Source organism: Oryctolagus cuniculus, chromosome X, assembly GCF_051225735.1.
Source record: "Oryctolagus cuniculus isolate XC-2025 breed Fujian yellow rabbit chromosome X, ASM5122573v1, whole genome shotgun sequence".
NCBI classification, from domain to species: Eukaryota; Metazoa; Chordata; class Mammalia; order Lagomorpha; family Leporidae; genus Oryctolagus; species Oryctolagus cuniculus.
Genome location: NC_142888.1, coordinates 102,033,804 through 102,053,669, shown reverse-complemented (window position 1 = coordinate 102,053,669; position 19,866 = coordinate 102,033,804). Strand labels below are relative to the sequence as shown.

The 19,866-nt window shown below is 36.0% G+C and overlaps 1 protein-coding gene across 6 annotated transcripts in view; it reads left to right on the top strand.

Moving 5' to 3' along the window:
* The window catches only part of TENM1 (teneurin transmembrane protein 1), an 870,866-nt gene that overhangs the window by 565,159 nt on the left and 285,841 nt on the right, over positions 1-19,866 (top strand). For all 6 annotated transcript variants that reach the window (XM_051827790.3, XM_051827788.3, XM_051827787.3 and 3 more), the window contains one exon: positions 3,362-3,514. In XM_051827790.3, the coding sequence (XP_051683750.1) occupies positions 3,362-3,514 (153 nt within the window). The remainder of the gene's footprint in view (positions 1-3,361; positions 3,515-19,866) is intronic.

The following is a 19,866-nucleotide window of genomic DNA, read 5'->3' as shown; positions in this document are numbered from 1 at the left end:
TCACTAGGAAAGATATAGTAGCCAGAAAAAATTATAAAGCTCCATTGTTCTCAAAAAGTGTTCTGCTAAATGCACCCAATATCTCTTTATCTGTCTTGATTGGCTGGAAGCGGTCCATTTCCTTTGATTGTGAAAAATTAATCCTTACTTTATATATTTTGAAGTGAATCTCAGCACATGCATTTTCTCTAATTTTCAAGATCCCTCAAGAAACTGGCCTAACTTAAAGAAAATATAGAAAATAGTCCCCTTGGTGTTCAAAATGAAAACCACTATGACTTCTTTTTACATATAGTCCATCTAATTTCACAAAAGTAATTGAACCAAAGGAATGAAACACATTTTCAATATAGCTTTTAATATCCATCATATTCAAATTATTCAGGGCATGGAGTAGACTAAATTTTCTAATATTGAAAAATATCTTTAATTGGGAAAAGTATGTTAAACGAAACTTTGAGTCCTTTGGCAAGGAAATCTCAACAACATTGGTAATATAGCTTTATTCACATGTCATCCTGTACCTTACTCAGAGCCACTGTGAGTTTCAATTGTTTCCTATAATTGCAAGAGAAATTCTTCAGGATGCACTGGCCTTAATCCAAAGAAAAGGGTAGAAACCAATTAAATGCTTAAAAGTTTTAAGGATAAATTATAAAGTGGATGTTAGAAATCTCTTTAACTAAAAATGTATGAATGATTTTTTAATATGCATTCTGGCTTGCTTCTCTGTTCTTTATCACTTATTCATATTCTATACATAAGAGTTAAACATACAAATTAGCCACTTGCAGTCTGCCTAGGAACACAAAGAAAAATGTGAGACGACTTATGAGCAGATTCACTTTAAAAAAATATTCCCCTTTGGTAGGATTTGGTTGATATTGCAAAATGCAATGGAAAAACAAATAAGGTGATTTATCCAGCTTCTGCCCTAGGCACTGTTCTAACAGTCTTTCTCTTCAGTGACCTCATTCACTCACAACTTCAGCTCTTGCCTCTATGCATATATGACTTTGCAGTCTTGTTCTAGCTTTAATGTGTTTTTTTTTTCAAAACTTCAAAAGTACTGTGAGTAACATCACTATCCGGATGATTCATCTGTCCCTGGAAGTCAGCATCCCCAAAGTTAAATTCACTGCATTCTTCCCATTTCCTCACATATGCTCAACCAGTTACCATTCAATAAAACACATATCCAGTATCAACTATGTCTAGCAAATGCTGGGCTAAATGCAGACTCTCCTAATTCTATTAATGATTCCACCATTCTTCCAGTTACTGAGGCTGAAACCCTAACCGTTTTGGAATGTTCCTTTTCCCTGTGCCTCCCTCCAGTACACCTATACACATGCAAGAGCTTATGTGTATGTGTACACACACACACACACACATATACCTTGTTGCCAAATCCTGGGATGTCATTTTTGCAATTTATCTTTAAAGAATTTCTGTGAATTCTCACAACGCATAACTGAGACACTTATTACTGCTTCTCTAGATTATTGCAATGTCATATCAGTTGCTTTCCTGGCAAAATCTATAGGCCTCAATTCATCCTCCTCCACACTGCTACTGGATTTATCTTTCTACAAAGCATGTTTTGCTCATTTGCCTGAAACCTTTAGTGCTCCCCATTGCTGTCTAACGTTCCTGGAAAGAACTCTGATCATATCACTCATCTGTTCAGAAAATAGCAGTGCCTCTGTTTCCTAATAAATTGGATCCAAATACCTAAGTCTGACACTTAATCTCCTCTACAGTATGACCCTCATCTACCCTTTTGGCCTTAACTTCCACTACCACCTACACATAACTAAGTTTCCAATGATCTCTGGCAACTTCCTTTGCCTCAACACATCATATGCTTTACAAAATGATATTGTGTTAAATCTCCCTCCTGTCCCCACTTATTACTGTCAACCCTCAAAACCTATCAAATGTATGTGATGTTTGACATCTGGGGAAAAAGGCTAATCCTTCAACATCTAATACTACTACCTTTGTAGAATCATCCTTGATCAATCCAACCAGTTTTCATTTATCAATCTTAAAACTATTTATTTTAAAGAGAAAGTATCTTTTCCCTAAGATGGCTAACAATCCACATGTACATTGTAAAAAAATATTTAAAAATGTAGAAATCAGGAGGGAGGGGAAAGGAGGAAAGGAAAAAGAGAATGTCATTATGTCCTTAGAATTATATTTACAAACAATATTAAATCTTTTAAAAACTAATTAAAAATTGAAACAAATTTTTAAAATGTAGAAATCATAAAGAAAATGTAAACCCTCTGAAAGCTGTGCACACTGTTAATACATTTGCTTTCTATTCTCCCAGCCCTCTCTGACCCCAGACATAAATGTATGCATACATGTAAACGTACACACAATTCAGATCTTATTATTTATACTGCTTTTATACCTGCTATTTCTCATTTGCTGTATCATGAGTACTTCTCATGCTATTGCATGATCTTCTGCAAAATGATATAATAGCCACATAATCTTGATTTATTGTGTCATCAGTTATTAAATTTATCCCTTCTGTGAATATTTAAATTAGTCACAATTTTATAACATTATCTTCAAATGTTATAATTGACAACTTTGTCATTTGGTTACATTCATACATAATTCATAGAAATTGAATAGTTAACTCAAAAGGTAAACCAAATTTTAAGACTTTTTGATAAATGGTACCACATTGCCCTCAAAAAGTCACTGTATTTTTCTTCTCAACAAAAATGTGTGAGAATGCCCATTTTCCTGTACAATGACCATTACTAGGTACTTTTTAATATCATAGCAATTTGAACCTAATTCAATTATTCTGCATAATATTACAGTTGCTTTATATGTGTACTACTACCAAATTTTACCCTAATAGGAATCTAGATTTTAATACCTGCAGCAGCTATCATGAGGTTTTATGCATATTAGGTGTTTAGGAAATATTTGCTGAGTTAAATCAGAGCCATAGAGAAGGCCTTCCATGTTCTCGTGGTAGCCTATCCACTACTATTCTGTAGTAGTTTCCATATGCAAAGTAGAGTTACACAACTAAAGAAAATGAAATAGGAAGACGCCACAGCATTGACTAGCCAAGTCCAATCCCACTCTATCTGATAACAAATACTGTAACTTCTAATTCAATCACTCAGATCCTTTTAACTTCCAAGTTTTAACAACAGCTACTTGGAAAAGTAGCTACATGTGTGGTGTAGGTACAAACTCCCAGTTGCTTCCCCTCACTAAAAGTAAACTAGCTCGGATATTTTTAGGTACAAAAGGGAAAGTTGGTTTGGAGACCTTCCGGAGGAGTCTGGAATAAGTTAATGTATGGCTTGTTTTCTTGCAGCAGTGCATTTGTTCGGCCTGACTTGGCAGTTGCAACCAGTTGAAGGACAGCTCTACGAAAATGGAGTTAGCAAAGGGAACAGAGGCACTGAGTCCATGGATACTACTTACTCTCCAATTGGAGGAAAAGTTTCCGATAAATCAGAGAAAAAAGGTACAGTGACCAAAATGATTGATTGATTATTGATTACTTTTCTTCTAATTTGGTCAATAGGATCATACCTGGGATGGCGTCACTTGACATTAAATTTCATGATCACTTAAAGGATGTATTCTATATGGACAGGATAAATACATGTAAATATCTCAGGAAAGCAAACTTCCCTTTTCTCCAGTGCCTTGAATATAAACCAATAAACTTTCCAAATATGTTGACAATTTTGAAAATAAATATTTACAGATTTAAAGTATCAGTACAATGGAAATTGCTTTTTACATATAACTACCCTAAAGCAACATGGGATTTTGATTAAGTTCTTTGTGACCAAGCCCAGCATTTTTATATAACATTTTTACAAACGGAATAGAGAAATCTCTAATGTTTACAATAAGAAAAGCTCTTTCCACTTGATGTCAGGGCAAATATTTATGTCAAAATGGGAGAACATGAATTTTTTCTTTTGTGGAATATGAATTCTTCCTAGTTGGGGAAAAGAAAAACATCACTTTGAGTCCTGAATTGTTAAATTTAACCAGTATAAGATATTTACAATAAATGTCACAATACCAACACTCCCAATATCATATTCATATTGAGTGATCTACATTGTATATACAAGCATTCTAAATAGCAGTAAGTTTGTGCTATGATTTCTCTTGAAATAGCATTCAGCACAAAGTGACTTAAACTATGTAAAATTTCAGAAAGTCAATTCAAAAAGTGGAAATAGAGAACAAAATGTATAGCTACCACTATCCTAAGTATTTTTAGGAGATCAAAAAATGTATTATGATTTACTTATTTATTTATTATTTATTAATGACCTAAATCCTATCTCCAGGAAGCTGAACAAGTTTTAGGGGTAGTAAGAAGATTTATTTTTGTTTCATTAGTTGCAACTAAGATACTTTATTTTATAGATGTTTTTATTACTATTCTTCACTTGTCTTTGTTAATTCCTTTTTGGGGAACTTATTTATGGATTTTTTTGGTCTTTGTTTTTGAAAAAACAACTTTACTTTGGCCCATGCTTCAGTAAAACCTAACGCTTAGGTTTCTGAAAAATAGTATATTTTGTTCTAGTTTTTAGTTTTCATGATGCAATTTGCTTTGCATCCTCAATTAGTAATACTTGGTTCTTACCTGAGCTAATCATTGTCAGGTGTTTCATTGTTACTTTGGGAGACAGGGTAGGGTGGGTGGTAGAAGTACAGGGGTCAATGGTGGCAGAGGAGACTCTAATACACTCAGATTTTCTCCTTACTTCTCTTACTTGCTTTTTCTCCCTTACTTTCTCTCCTATTATGTATGAAGTGACAAGAATTGCTGTTTGACATTGTCTGTGTAGGGATTTCTTGCAATTTACACTGGAAATATGAAGTATCTATTTGAGGAAAGTGAAACATGTTAAGAGAAGGTCATAATGTAATTGTCATGAGTATATTTAATTTTGTATTTAATTCAGATCAGTTATAATTCATTTCCATGGAGTAGGTTGATGATGATGGCTAAAATTTGTTAAACAGTTACTTATGTGCCAAGAATTATTCCAGACAGTACATGGTTTATATATTGAAGGTACCATGGTGGCCCCCATTTTCTAAATGAGAAACAGAAAGATTGAATAACTTTCCCAAGATCACAGAGCTAGAAACTGGTAATCTGAGTATAGTGCCTAGTCTCATGACTTCTATACTATACTGAAATCTGTATGTGAAACATATATGAAAAAAAACAAAAGATATTTTATACAATGGAAGCAAATCTCCAGAGTCTATTCATGACAGATTTTTAGAGAAAATCTATTTACCTGTATTTTAATGTGTTGTGACAGTTTTCATAAATGAAAAATGTTTTAAATTTCTGCTCAATTATATCAACAAACAGGGAAAGTGATTTCAATTTAATACTTTATTAAGAAAAATCATTATGAGCTGATGCAATATACACCAAGTTGTTACCTTAAAATGACTTTTTATGGAAGCTTGAATAAAACCTTAACTGTAAATGCTTATCATGGTTCTGCTATATTAGGTCTTTAGTACCTATTACTTCCCAAGTAAAAGCACAGCTTTTTTTATATTGTCGTGTGCAGACTAAACCAAACCATGAAGAAGATATAATACAATAGGATATTTTTAAATGGTCAGCTGTATCCTTCTATGATTTTCTAGATAACGCATACCCTTTAAATACAGTCCTAGAAGCTTGCCTTGATGCTGTATTGCTAAAAGATGAAACTGACAACCAGATCATTCTTTTTTTTTAACTTTTATTTAATGAATATAAATTTCCAAAGTACGACTTATGGATTACAATGGCTTCCCCCCCATACCGTCCCTCCCACCCGCAACCCTCCCCTTTCCCACTCCCTCTCCCCTTCCATTCACATCAAGATTCATTTTCGATTATCTTAATATACAGAAGATCAGCTTAGTATACATTAAGTAAGGATTTCAACAGTTTGCTCCCACACAGAAACATAAAGTGAAAAATAATAGATGATTTTTTTTAAATGATGATGAAATCAGATCAGATCTATTGTCATGTTTAATCCCAGTGAGAGTCAAGTTGGGAATTGATAATTTCTTTTTTTTTTTACAGAAGATCAGTTTAGTATGCATTAAGTAAAGATTTCAACAGTTTGCACCCCCATAGAAACACAAAGTGAAATATATTGTTTGAGTACTCGTTATAGTATTAAATCTCAATGCACAGCACATTAAGGACAGAGATCCTACATGAGGAGTAAGTGCACAGTGACTCCTGTTGTTGACTTTACCAATTGACACTCCTGTCTATGGCATCAGTAATCTTTTTTTACATTGTTCTTTAGTCTCCAAGAGGATTTAGCATTGTAGCACTTGGCTTCAAATACTGACTGTGTCATTTAGTGACTCTACAACCTCAAGTAATTGAGACAACCTAGCTGAACCTGTATCCTTATCTGTATTATAAGGATAATAATAATATTGCCTATCTCATATGGCTGTAATGAAGAATAAATGAGAAAATTGATGCATATAGCATAGTCCATGGCACATTGTTTAATTTGGCAATAATTACTATTGAATCCAAAGACTGAAAAATTATCTTGAGTTTTCTAAAATTCACTGATGTCCAATTGGGTCCCACAGATCCTGATTTCAACCTGTTATTAACTTTTCTATGAGTAATGGCCTTCTTGGGATTTAAATGATTCCTTTCTTTAAAGTTTGTTCCCTCTCCATTTACCAATTTACCGACTATTATTTGGAAATTATCATCATATGATAGATAAATACATCATTTTTAATAAATTAAATTCAATTGACATTTTGAGCTTTGATTATTGTTTATAGCCCTTGTCTCTACTGTTGAAGAACAGTGGTTATTTTCTTACTATTTGTTGAATTCTTTACTTAGTGGAGGGTTAAGCTTATGATTATAAAATAAACTGAAATTATGTCATTGTAAAAATCAAAGAATAAGAGAGGAAGGAGAGCAGAAGTGTGGACGGGAGGAAGGGTAGGGTGGGAAGTACCACTATGCTCCTAAGTCTGTATATATGGAATACATGAAATTTGTATACTTCATATAAATAAAAAATTTTAAGAAAATAATGTCAACTGGAATCAGATGCCCATTAACAGTCATTATATGTATCTGCTTCTTCTTGGAAGATAAAATTCTCTCAACTTTTAGTTATCTAAATGAAAGAAAAAAGAATATTTGGTTATAGCTATTTGGTATCCTAAAATGTTTAAGTCCACTCTAGCGTTTAACACGTAAGAATTGAAGACAACTGCAAGCTGAAATTTACCAGAAGCAAATCCAAGTTGTCTGTGCTAAGTAAACTCGGAGTTAAAGGTGTTGTACTAGAACAGCCCAGAACTACCTTAGTAGCTGACAAACTAACGGTAACTCTTTTTGTTTAATCAGCAAACATTGTATAACAACTACTTTAAACAGAGCAGGGGACATGAACAAATAAAAGACTTTACACCTAGACCTGAGTCATGTAAGATCCATTCATAAAATTAAATATAACTACCCTGTAATTTAGCAACAATTACAGGATATTAAAATGCTAAAGAGTATCAAATACAACATCTTTTTTTAAAAGATTTTATTTATTTATTTGAAAGACACAGTTACAGAGAGGAAGAAGCAGAGATAGAGAAAGAAGTCTTCATTCCACTGGTTCACTCCACAGATGGCCACAAAGAGAAGCCAGAAGCTTATTCTGGGTCTACCATGCAGGTGCAGGGGTCCAAGCACTTGGGCCATCTTCTACTGCTTTCGCAGGCCATAACAAAGAGCTGGATCAGAAGTGGAGCAGCCAGGACTCAAACCGGTGCCCATATGGGATGCCAGTGCTGCAGGTAGCGGCTTTACCCACTATGCCACAGTGCTGGCATAAGATGAAGATGAGGTCCAGAAAAGTAGAGATTGCCCAGAGAACTGTGACTAGAAGAGAGGACACCTTGTCCTACATTTCATGTATCTTGTCTATTATTATAATAGTGTAGCAAAAACTAAATCTATAAATTGCTAAAGAGGTTTTCAATAAGGTTTTCAATAAGGTTTTGCCCAAAGCAAAAATGAGCAAGTTAGGAAATTAATTTTATTCAGGCTATCATAATAAGGAAGTTTTTCATAGGAAGGAGTAAGTAAGTTACATATGGGATCAAATGTGGGTGGGAGTGTTTCGCAGTCAGGGGACAACACAGTCAGCAGGCAGTCCAGGAAATGTGTATGTCTTGTCTGGCTAGTTTCAAAGGAACAAACAGTTCTAATCTCAGCTGATTGTTGTTTTTAATAGAAATGCAATCATTGCATTTTTAAAATTTATTTGAAAGTCAGAGGGAGGGAGAAAGGGAGGGAAAGAGAGAGAGAGAGAGGCAGAGACAAAGAGATCTTCCACCCACTGATTTACTCCCCAGATGGCCACAAAGACCCGATCTGGGCCCATCAAAAGCCGGGATCCTGGAGCTTCTTCCAGGTCTACCATGTAAGCTGAGAGGCTCAAGTATTTGAGCCATCTTCTGCTGCTTTCCCAGGTGCATTAGTAGGGAGCTAGATCAGAAATGGAGCAGCCTGGACTCAAACCAGTGTCCATATGGTATACCAGTATCACAGGTGGTAGCTTTACCAGCTATGCCACAGCGTAGGCCCCTAGCTAATTATTTATGAGACAAAGAAAGGGAAATCAGAGGATGTAAATATGGTGTTTCAGCAGGTTAAGGCAAGAGTTCTGGAAAAGGTCTGTCACAGGTCAACTAGGTGGTCATGGGTGAGTCTCCTGGTAGTCATGAGAGAGAATGGTGAGAGAACCTTATCTAAGTTATATAGAGAAAAGTGTTTTGTGTATGTTTGTTCAAGGTTTTTTATTTTTGGAAGGGGATGATTTGGCTTTGTTTTTTGTTTGTAAATTTTGCTGTGAATCCTTTCCCAAAACACAAAATGGGAGGGAGAATTTTGGAAAACATAATGTTGAGAGAATATCCTAACCAACGTTGTTTTCTAAGATCATAGGGCTCAGGTAAATCCCAGGTTGTCAAGAGTGGTGTGAATAAAGGTGGAATTGGTGGAGTAGTCCAGGGTGCTCAGTCTTGCCAGTTGAATGCCAATATAGAACACAAGGAACAAAGAAGAATGGGTGGGCAGATAAGAACTAAAGGTAGCCTTTATCTCCTTTATACTTTTGTGTAAGGTTGGCCTTGGTGGAAAGTGGTCTTTCTTTGAGCTTCATCCTACAAGATCTCTGTCCACAAAGTAGAAGAGGGGAAATGACACTTTCTAGTCAGCATATGCTAACTCTAGGACCACGTAAACAACATCCAGCTGAAATATAAGACACCATTTGTAGCCTTGTCATGAGGCTGGTTTAGCCAAGACCAAACACTGTCATAGCTTCATCTTTCTGGGGTCCATTTCCTCATCTGGAAAATAAAAGAGTCGGGTTTCAACACTTGTGGGGCTGGGAAGGGGAGGTAGGGAGCAGAGAAATTGTTTTCATAGATTAAATACCCCCAAATTACAAATTTAGATAGAAAACAGATTAAAGTGAAGTTTCTCAAGACTGGAGAGAGAGATTCTTGTCAAACCTTCTACTCCCTTCCCGGTTGCTTTCTTGGCTTTCTGTTCTCTCAGCAGCTCCTATAGTTTTGATAAAAACAGAGGTGATCTAAGTAGGTCTAGCTTATTTCAAAGATCCCTTCCTTTTGTATGCCCTATGAACCAGTGAATTTGAATTCCACAGTTGAGGAAACCCATTAGGCAATCCAAGTAAATGTGTACTTGTCTTTGCACAAAGAATATACTCTGAGAAAGTGGTTTAAGTGTATGTCTGTAAAATTTGTTAACTGTATTTGCCATTAAAAGTACTTGCAGAGAATTCTGTTGTAATTCCTGTAATTAATTCCTAGTTTTCTGCCTTTTAAGTTTGGATTTTTGACATATGTATAACAATAACTGCCTGTACTTAGAGAGCATTTATAATTTCAAAATATTTTAATGTATTTCATCCACATAAAATAGCCATTGTTACTTCTGTTTTTGCAGTTGAAAAGGAAAATACCAGAAAGTTAAGTGACTTGTGTTGCATAATAGACATAACTACAGAAAGGCCTGAGATTGCAGTCCAGTTTAAGAGTAGTAGGTGAATATTCTCCTTTAGACCTTTCTTTTTAAAAACATTTTCCTCAAGATAATTGTATAAGGTACAGCAATCTTCATTAAAGATTTAAATGCATACAGCTCAAAGAGTACCTTGCAAATCCTGTAGTTTGTACCAAAGATCTCCATTCAGCAAGCATTCTGCTCCTCCACGAAGCAACACACACACACACACACAAATACACACACGTACTGTACCCCTGGGAATTGAAAATTAAACGACAGTGTAAAAATGCATATCTTCACTATCACCTTTCATTGGAATGGGTGTGTGTATGTGTGTTTTTTTTTTTTCTTTATCATACCTGTGGCATAGCTGCATTGGAGCAATTTATATAATGACAATTGTAGACACGGAATAACAGGTTGAATTATAAATTTACTTAGAATTGCACGTATGTTTATTTCCCTGACCCAGTAAATAGGTAAAGATTCATTTTTGGTACCAAACTAAAGAACCACACCAACCCCACCCAAGTAAGAACCACACCAACCCCAGTCAGGTAATCTTTGTGCATTCAGATGGAACACAGTCTTGCAGTATAATCCCATGGTTCTTCAGTACTGGTTCATAGGACGTGTGGATATTAAAATGCACTCAGCTACCCTTTGAGTCAATCCATAGTTTTGGTATCTTTTACTTAAAGGATATTATGGCCCAGGACATTGTAGTAGAATTGGGAATAATTCATATAAGCACAACAAACCACATGAATAAAATAGTAGTAATGCACTAACAAAGACAACATTGTTGGGAGCTTAGCATTATTATTTTTAAAGATTGATGGCAAATTACAGTAAATGTTTCCTATAATGCTATATAGATGTTTCTCTAACACAAGATTTTAGATGGCCCAGCTAGAGTGCTACAGCTTGTTTTCGACTATATTAAATCACTTTATCAATATACTTCAGTTTTACCAAAAGCTTTTCTAAAGCATACTGGAAGACCTGACTTCTAAAACAGATTTATGTAAAGGGCTCCCTAGGCTAAAAGGCAAACTTATTTATTGCATTAAAAATTCATGCTTAATGTTCTTGGTCATATATGTTTAATGTTTCATTCTTATTTCATTTTAATCCTATTTTATTTATTTTTTAAACTAGTGCATGTGTTCTCTGTGATGCCACAAGTAATGTATCTGTTTTGTCCCTCCAGCCTTGCAGTCTACATGAGACAGGAGCACTAAGTGCTGTGCTATGGAATGGTGTATTTATTCTCCTGGACTAGTCCGTCCAAAGCCAGCAGATCTTCCCACAACATCCTTTTAACATTTTAGTATTTGGGGAGAAACCAGTTCACTTTAGAAATTTATCAGCCCTATGCATTTCTAATTCAGTTGAGTATCCATTTGTGTATTTCAGTCTATGATACTTTTGGAAGAAGTTCAGGTTACTTACTAGCTTATTTGTGAATTCAAAAGCCATTGTAGCTTATGTGAAATTTGCTTTAAAAATGAAGACCTAGTTTTACAGCATTTAATGCACACGCCTACATTTTATTTTGAAATTTTTGTAATCCTGTGTAAAAATTTAATCCATATCATTTCATGGCATCCATCTTTCTAATATTAATAGTTTTTTGTTTACTCCTAATTCTTCATGAAGATCCCATTTTCCCTTACTCATTTTGGGGAACTTTGCTCTTTCTATTATATATTCTATAAAGATTTCTTGGCCAGAACTGTACACAGATGTCATCTTCCTTTCTTGGTTCTGAGTGAAGGAAGAATAAAAGTTACAAGTTGGGTTGAAAGAAAAATTGATGCCTGAATACTTCAAACCCTCCATTAAAATAATCACAAGGGAAGAAAAATGAAAATCTTAGTATTCACAAAAATAGTAGTACATCAGCCAAGCTGTTATTTTAACTGTACAAAGTACTGTGGAAAGTTAACAAATGAAGCAGAAGACACAGGTTTTGCCCTTGAGAATGTTCCCGCTAAATAAGAGAGTTAGAAGAAATGTGCATGTATACCAGAGTACTTCACAAAGCTTGTGGTAAATGGAATTAAAATGTAAGTTTATTTTGGTTCAAAAAAACTTGAAATCCATACATGATTTTTTCATAATACACAATTTCCATGAGCTTGCTTTAAAGCTTTATTTATTTACATATTTATTTATTGAAAGGGAGAGTGTCAGAGAAGGTGACATACATACACACAGAGATGGTGGGTGGGGAGGAAGAGAGATTTTTCCATCCCCTGGTTCTCTCCCCAAATGGCTGCAACAGCCAGGCTAAAAGCCAGGAACCAGGAATTCCATCAGAGTCTCCAACATTGGTGGCAGGACCCATGAACTTGAGTCATCATCTGCTCCCTTTCCAGGCACATTAGCAGAAAGTTGGATAGGAAGCACAGGAGCCAGATCTTGAACCAGCACTCTGATATAGGAAGAAGGCATCTCAAATGGTGGCTTAACCCACTGCACTACAAACACTTACCCTTTCCCATGGATTTTTTTTGAAGACATCCCATATGCATGAACACATAATACATACACAATACAAAATAGCATGTAACCAGCAGTTGTAGAAATAGAAACAGACAGGTGATTGAGAGATGCAAAACAAAGAAGAAGAAAAGATTAACATTTTTGTAGAACTAGTTTGACCTAGGCTTTGGGGAAGCAATCCAATCCCAGTGACCTTAAGGAATATATTATGGAGGAGAATGTCCTGGTAAGGGAGAAATATAGGTGGTGATAACCGAAGTGCTAAATGGATAATGGAGTAATACGGGTAGCAGTTGGAGACAGATTGGCAAGGAAGAAAGTTGCTAATGTAAATACACAAGAGGGCAACTGGGTTATTTTATTCTTTTTATTTCAAAAAGAAGAGAGGTTCGTGCTTGTTTAAAAACAAAGAATAAAAGGCCAATAGAGAGGGAGACATTGAAATATGCCGCAAAGAAAGAAGACTAGGAAAGAACCAAAGTCCAAACGCAGCAGGAAAGAAGAGGAGGAAGGAGCTTCAGAAATAAACGAGGACATCAAAAATTGTATGGCACACTGAATGTGAAAGAGACATTTTGATATTTCAGAAATAAGATGTGTGAACTCAGAGGACAAAAAAGTATTCAATAAATTATAACATTTGTTCTTGCTCTCTGCAATGAGTTTTATCTATGAAAAGTTTTAATCCTGAGGCCAGTGCTCTGACGTAGTGGGTAAAGCCACCACCTGCAGTGCCAGCGTCCCATATGGGCACCGATTCATGTCCCGACTGCCCCACTTCCAATCCAGCTCTCTGCTATGGCCTGAGAAAGCAGTGGAAGATGGCCCAAGTCCTTGGGTGCCTGCACCTGTGTGGGAGACCTGGCAGAAGCTCCAGGCTCCTGGCTAGAGATTGGCACAGCTCCAGCAGTTGCAGCCATCTGGGGGAGTGAACCAGCAGATGGGAGATTCATTCTCTCTCTCTCCCTCCCTCCCTCCCCCCATCCCTACCTCCCCCCCTCCCTTCCCCTCTCCCTCTTCCTTCCTCTGCCTCTCTGTAATTCTGCCTTTCAAATAAATAAGTAAATCTTATAAAAGAAAAAAATTTTAATCTCTTATTATTGAAGGTTTTCTGGATGCCTAAAGGTAGTTCTCAAAGGCTGTATTAATATAGCAGCTTATGACAGCTGGTGTCTATGTCGGCTGCTGCTGTTTTTGAAGGTACTGTACAAGCCCCTCATTACTTTATTAAATCATTCATTCCTTCATTCATCTTTAAGAGACAGATACAACTGGCATCTGCTGATTTGCTCTCCAGATGTCCATAACAGCCAGAGCTGGGTTGGCCAAAGCCTGGAAACAGGAACTCAGTCCAAGTCTCTTACACAGGTGGCAGGACCAAAGTAATTTAGCTACAACCTTCTGCCTCCCAGAGTGTGCATTAGTGGGAAACTGGAATAGAAAGCTGAGGCATCAGTACTCAAACCAGGCCTTCAGCAGCTTAGCCAGCATATTAATCACTAGGCAAAATTCCCACTCCCAGCACCCTCAATACTTTCAACTGTGTAATAGCTAAATCATCATATAATTGTTTTTATTAACTATGAAGTAAGTACATGTCAAGAATTTAGACAACTGTGAGTGTCCTGACCTCTGGAGCATATATTCTAAGATAAAAAATGGGGAAGCTCGATGCACTAAGTATGGCCAGTATTCCTGCCACCATCCCAAACTCCAGATGTTTATGATCATAACATATGTAATGATATCTAATATTGTATATCAAAAATATGTATCACTCCCAAGTAGTAACAATGTTAAATTCCAAAAGCACTATCCAGAGAACAGTTCTGCTTCTAGGTAACAGATAATGTTGTGTATCCACTTGGAAAAACATGAAAACTCTAGTGACAGTATATGATGGTTTGTGTGTAATGTGACAATGTCTTTTGGGGACTGACTTATTTCACTAAGCATATTGATTTTCAATTGCAACCATTTTGTTGCAAAGACAGGATTTCACTCTTTTTCATGGTTGAGTAGTATTCCATTGTGTATATATACCACATTTTCTTTTTTTTTTTTTTTAGAAAACATTTATTTAATAAATATAAATTTTTGAAAGTACCACTTTTGGATTATAGTGGTTTTCCCCCCCATAACCTCCCTCCCACCCACAAACCATCCCATCTCCTACTCCTTCTCCCATCCCATTCTTCATTAAGATTCATTTTTAATTATCTTCATATACAGAAGATCAACTTAGTATATACTAAGTAAAGATTTCAACAGTTTGCACCCACACAGAAACACAAAGTATAAAGTACTGTTAGAAGATTATTTTTACTGTTAATTCTCATAGTACAACACATTAAGAACAGAGATCCTACATGGGCAGTAAGTGCACAGTGACTCCTGTTGTTGATTTAACAATTGACACTCTTATTTATGATGTCAGTAAACACTCGTGGCTCTTATGAGCTGCCAAGGCTATGGAAGCCTCTTGAGTTCACAGACTCTGACCTTATTTATACAAGGCCAAAATCAAAGTGGAAGTTCTCTCCTCCCTTCAGAGAAAGGTACCTCCTTCTTTGATGGCCTGTTCTTTATACTGGGATCTCACAGAGATCTTTCATTTAAGCCATTTTTTGCCACAGTGTCTTGGCTTTCCATGTCTGAGAAACTCTCATGGGCTTTTTAGCCAGATCCAAATGCTTTAAGGACTGATTCTGAGACCAGAGTGCTGTTTAAGGCATTTGCCATTCTATGAGTCTGCTGTGTATCATGCTTTCCATGTTGGGTCCTTCTCTCCTTTTAAATTCTATCTGTTATTAGCAGACACTAGTCTTATTTATGTGATCCCTTTGACACTTAATCCTATCGTTATGATCAATTGTGAACTTAAACTGATCACTTTAACTAGTAAGATGGCATTGGTACCTGCCAACTTAATGGGATTTAGAGTCCCATGGCACATTTCTAGCTTTACCCTGAGGGGTAAGTCCGAGTGAGTGTGTGCCGAACTGTACATCTCCTCTCTTTCTTATTCCCACTCTTTTTAACAGGGATCAATTTTCAGTTGAATTTAAACACCTAAGAGCAATTGTGTGTTAATTAAGGCATTCAACCAATGGTATTAAGTAAAAAAAGAAAATACTAAAAATAATAAAATAGTAAGCTGTTTCTCAACAGTCAGGACAAGGGCTGATCAAGTCATTGTTTCTCATAGTGTCAGTTTCACTTCGACAGGTTTCCTTTAGGTGCTCAGTTAGTTGTCACTGATCAGGGAGAACCTATGATATTTGTCCCTTTGGGACTGGGCTATTTTACTCAGCATGATGTTTTCCAGATTCCTCCATTTTGTTGCAAATGACCGGATTTCATTTTTTTTAACTGCTGTGTAGTATTCTATAGAGTACATATCCCATAATTTCTTTATCCAGTCTTCTGTTGATGGGCATTTAGGTTGATTCTATGTCTTAGCAATTGTGAATTGAGCTGCGATAAACATTGAGGTGCAGATAGCTCTTTTATTTGCCAATTTAATTTCCCTCAGGTAAATTTTGAGGAGTGGGATGGCTGGGTTGTGTGTTATGACTATATTCAGGTTTATTAGGAATCTCCAAACTGTCTTCCATAATGGCTTTACCAGTTTGCATTCCCACCAACAGTAGATTACCACATTTTCTTTATCCAATCATGAGTTGATGGGCATCTGGATTAATTCCGTATCTTAGCTATTGTGAATTGAGCTACAAAAAAATGGGGGTTCATATGCTGATGTCATTTCCTTTGGGTAAATTCACAAGAGTAGAATGGCTAGGTCATATGGTAGATCTATTTTCAGATTTCTGAGGAATCTCCATGCTGTCTTCCATAATCTTTGCACCAGTTTACATTCCTAACTACAGTTAGGACCTTTTTCTCTACATCCTCACCAACATTTATTAGTTTTGATTTTTGGATGATAGCCATTCTAACTGGGGTGAATTGAAACCTCACTGTGGTTTTTATTTGCTTTCTCCTGATGTCTAGATCTTCCTGAGCACTTTTTCATGTTTCTGTTGGCCATTTGATTTTCATCCTTTGAAAAATGCCTGTCCATGCCCTTTGCTCACTTCTAAGCTGGATTATTTGTTTTGTTGTTGTTGAGTCTCTTGAGCTCCTTATAGATCCTGGTTATTAATTGTTTATCAGTTGTATAGTCTGCAAATATTTTCTGTCGGTTGACTCTTCACTTTTCTGAGTACTTCCTTTGTATTATTTTCTTTTAAGAAGGTACTTTATTTCATGTTGACCCATGATTCTGAATACGTGTTTGAATATATAACGCTTTGATGATAAATTTGATTTTTATATCAATTCAAATTTTTACTAATTCAAAGAGATTGGTTACTCCATGTACCTCTGATAATCAGTATACAGAAACTTCTACCAAGATACTTTATATTATACTGTATAAGGTTGCATATAAACAGAGGAACCTTAAATTAGGAAACTAATTTTTGTGCATGCTACTTAATAAACAGTAGACCACACTAGAAGAGTTGTGCAACTTTAAGGATTTTTCGGGAATGTGGATATTTTTATGATGAACTTTAAAAATCCTTCTAAAAATATAATTATATTTTTAAAATGTGTCCAAAAACAGATATGCAGAATCAAAATGCAATTCAAAATAAACCGTTTAACTAGCATTTTTTTTTGACAGGCAGAGTTAGACAGAGAGAGAGAGAGAGAGAGAGAGAGAGAGAGAAAGGTCTTCCTTTTCCTTTGGTTCACCCCCCAAATGGCCACTAAGGCTGGCGTGCTGTGGCTGGCATGCTGTGGCTGGCGTGCTGCGCCAATTCGAAGCCAGGAGCCAGGTGCTTCCTCCTGGTCTCCATGCAGGTGCAGGGCCCAAGCACTTGGGCCATCCCCCACTGCCTTCCCGGGCCACAGCAGAGAGCTGGACTGGAAGAGGAGCAATAGGGACAGAATCCGGTGCCCCAGCTGGGGCTAGAACCTGGGATGCCAGCGCCGCAGGCAGAGGATTAGCCAAGTGAGCCGCGGTGCCGGCCAAAGATGGTTTTTTAGCAAGGCCATTTCACTTCTTCCTGAGATGATGTATGCAAAACTAGATAAGGTACTGTGCTATAATCTGAAGTTTTTCAGTGTCTCAATATAATTGTTTATACTTGTATAGTAATGTATTTCTCAAGTGTGAGATTAGCTAATGGACTTTTAAGCACAGTCAGCTATCTATTATAAGTGTCAGTAAGACAGAGGGATTTTATTTACAAACATATTTTATTCACAGTTCATTCCCAAAGGCCTATGTGTACAGATAGTTTCAATTCATCTGCCCACCAAACCTTATTCTGAAGTATCAAAATAAATTATCAAAACTACTATCAAAAGAATAAATTAATATTACTATTTTATTAACTTATCCATACAGTATTCACCAAGTGCCTACTATGTGCAAGGCTGTTTCTCCGTTTTCTTTCTCCTGACTATTCTTGGATTATATAATAAATGCAAAAAAAGCATGCTTAACACATACTGTGGATAACCTCCCCTAAAGAATGGAGAATTGAACAAATATTTCTCTTCATCAGTTAATATGTGAAAAATTACATAAGGCTATATAGATGAAAATGATAGTCTTCTGCTATTCCTTTTTGATTTCTTCAAAGCTTTTCATGAAAGGGAATAGTGTTGGTCTCACCTCCTCATTTTGCCACAGGCACTGATATCTAAGTTTTACAAAGATTTGTTACTGTGAAACTAATATTATACTTGAAGGTACACAAGAAGATGATATTTAAACCATGAGATACTCTAGAACTAATTCAACTGAAGAATCATACCAATGCCTTTTTAACATTTTGAAAATGCTCTAGGTTGAAGTTAAGAACAAATATATGCTCTTAATGCATGTTTCTTTTTCTTCTCTGTTGACAAAAAAAATCTTGGGTACTTCTTATGGAATTCACAAACATCTCTTAAAGCACTATTCGTATTTCTGTTATGGACAATACTGTAGCCTTTACTCAACTATTCTTTCTTAAAGACCTAATAGTGGAATCTTCTTAGTGGTTCTGTATTAGTATCTTCTAACAATTTCAACTGAGTTCTTTGGTTGTAGCATGTCTAACTATATGAAGTAGAAAAAACAAATAAATACATACATATGTTCAGAATATTGTATGCCTCATATTTTATATAGACAGTGTTATTGATAATCATGTTATTAGCGTTCAGGTGTGTCTGAGTCTAGAAATAGGAACCCTTTGTTTAGATAATACAGCTAATTCATACAACAGCTGTCATCAATTTCAGGCCTTTTTTTAAAAAAAACTTCTAGGTAACTTGACCTTTTCTTTTTGAACTAAGCTACCATCACTTAGTGTGCCGCCCTTCAACATAGCCTATCTGCCATTGGTTTTTCCTGCTCAGCGGTTGATGCCTGTGTTGTAACCTATAAAGAGGATGTTTAGCTTGAACTAAATTGGTAGATATTGGTGAGACTGTGATAACAACAGTACTGCACAGTTGGATATGATCTGTGGCTCTGCATTTCATCCTGAATCTGTACAAGTAAAAGTGTTGTTACTAGAAAAGATTGTCTTCTTAGGTCTTTTTATATGCTTCAGTAAAAAAAAAATGATTAAATGACAATTAAAACATGAATAGCAATGAGTGTTTAGCCTAGCTGTTAAGACATCCACATTCCATGTTGGAATGCCTGAGTTTGATTCCTGGCTCTACACCTAATTCTAGCTTCCTACCACTCCAGACCCTGAGAAATAACAGGTGATGGCTCAAGTAAGTGGGTTCCTGCCCTCCACAAGGGAGACCTGGATGGTGCTCTTGTCTTCAGCCTGGTCCAGCCCAGACCATTGTGCTCATTATGGGACTGAACCATTGGATGGGAGCCTTCTCTCTCTGAATTTCTCCCTCTCTCTCCCTCTCCCTCTCCCTTATCTCTCAGCCTCTCAAATAAAAAATAATACTTATTTGAAAAATGAATGCTACAAAAAACCAAAACCTAGTGCAGTATTTTAACTCTACCACTTCTAATTCCCAAATATAAGATCAAACTCAGTGTTCAGTCTGGCCAAATCCACTATATTTTCTTATTCTAGAATTTCTTCAAAATAATATTTATATTATACTTTTGCATGTAATTTCATTGTCTTTAGATTTTCTCACATTTGGCCTACAGTAAGAAAAATAATAGACCAACAAATGAATTTATAGTCACC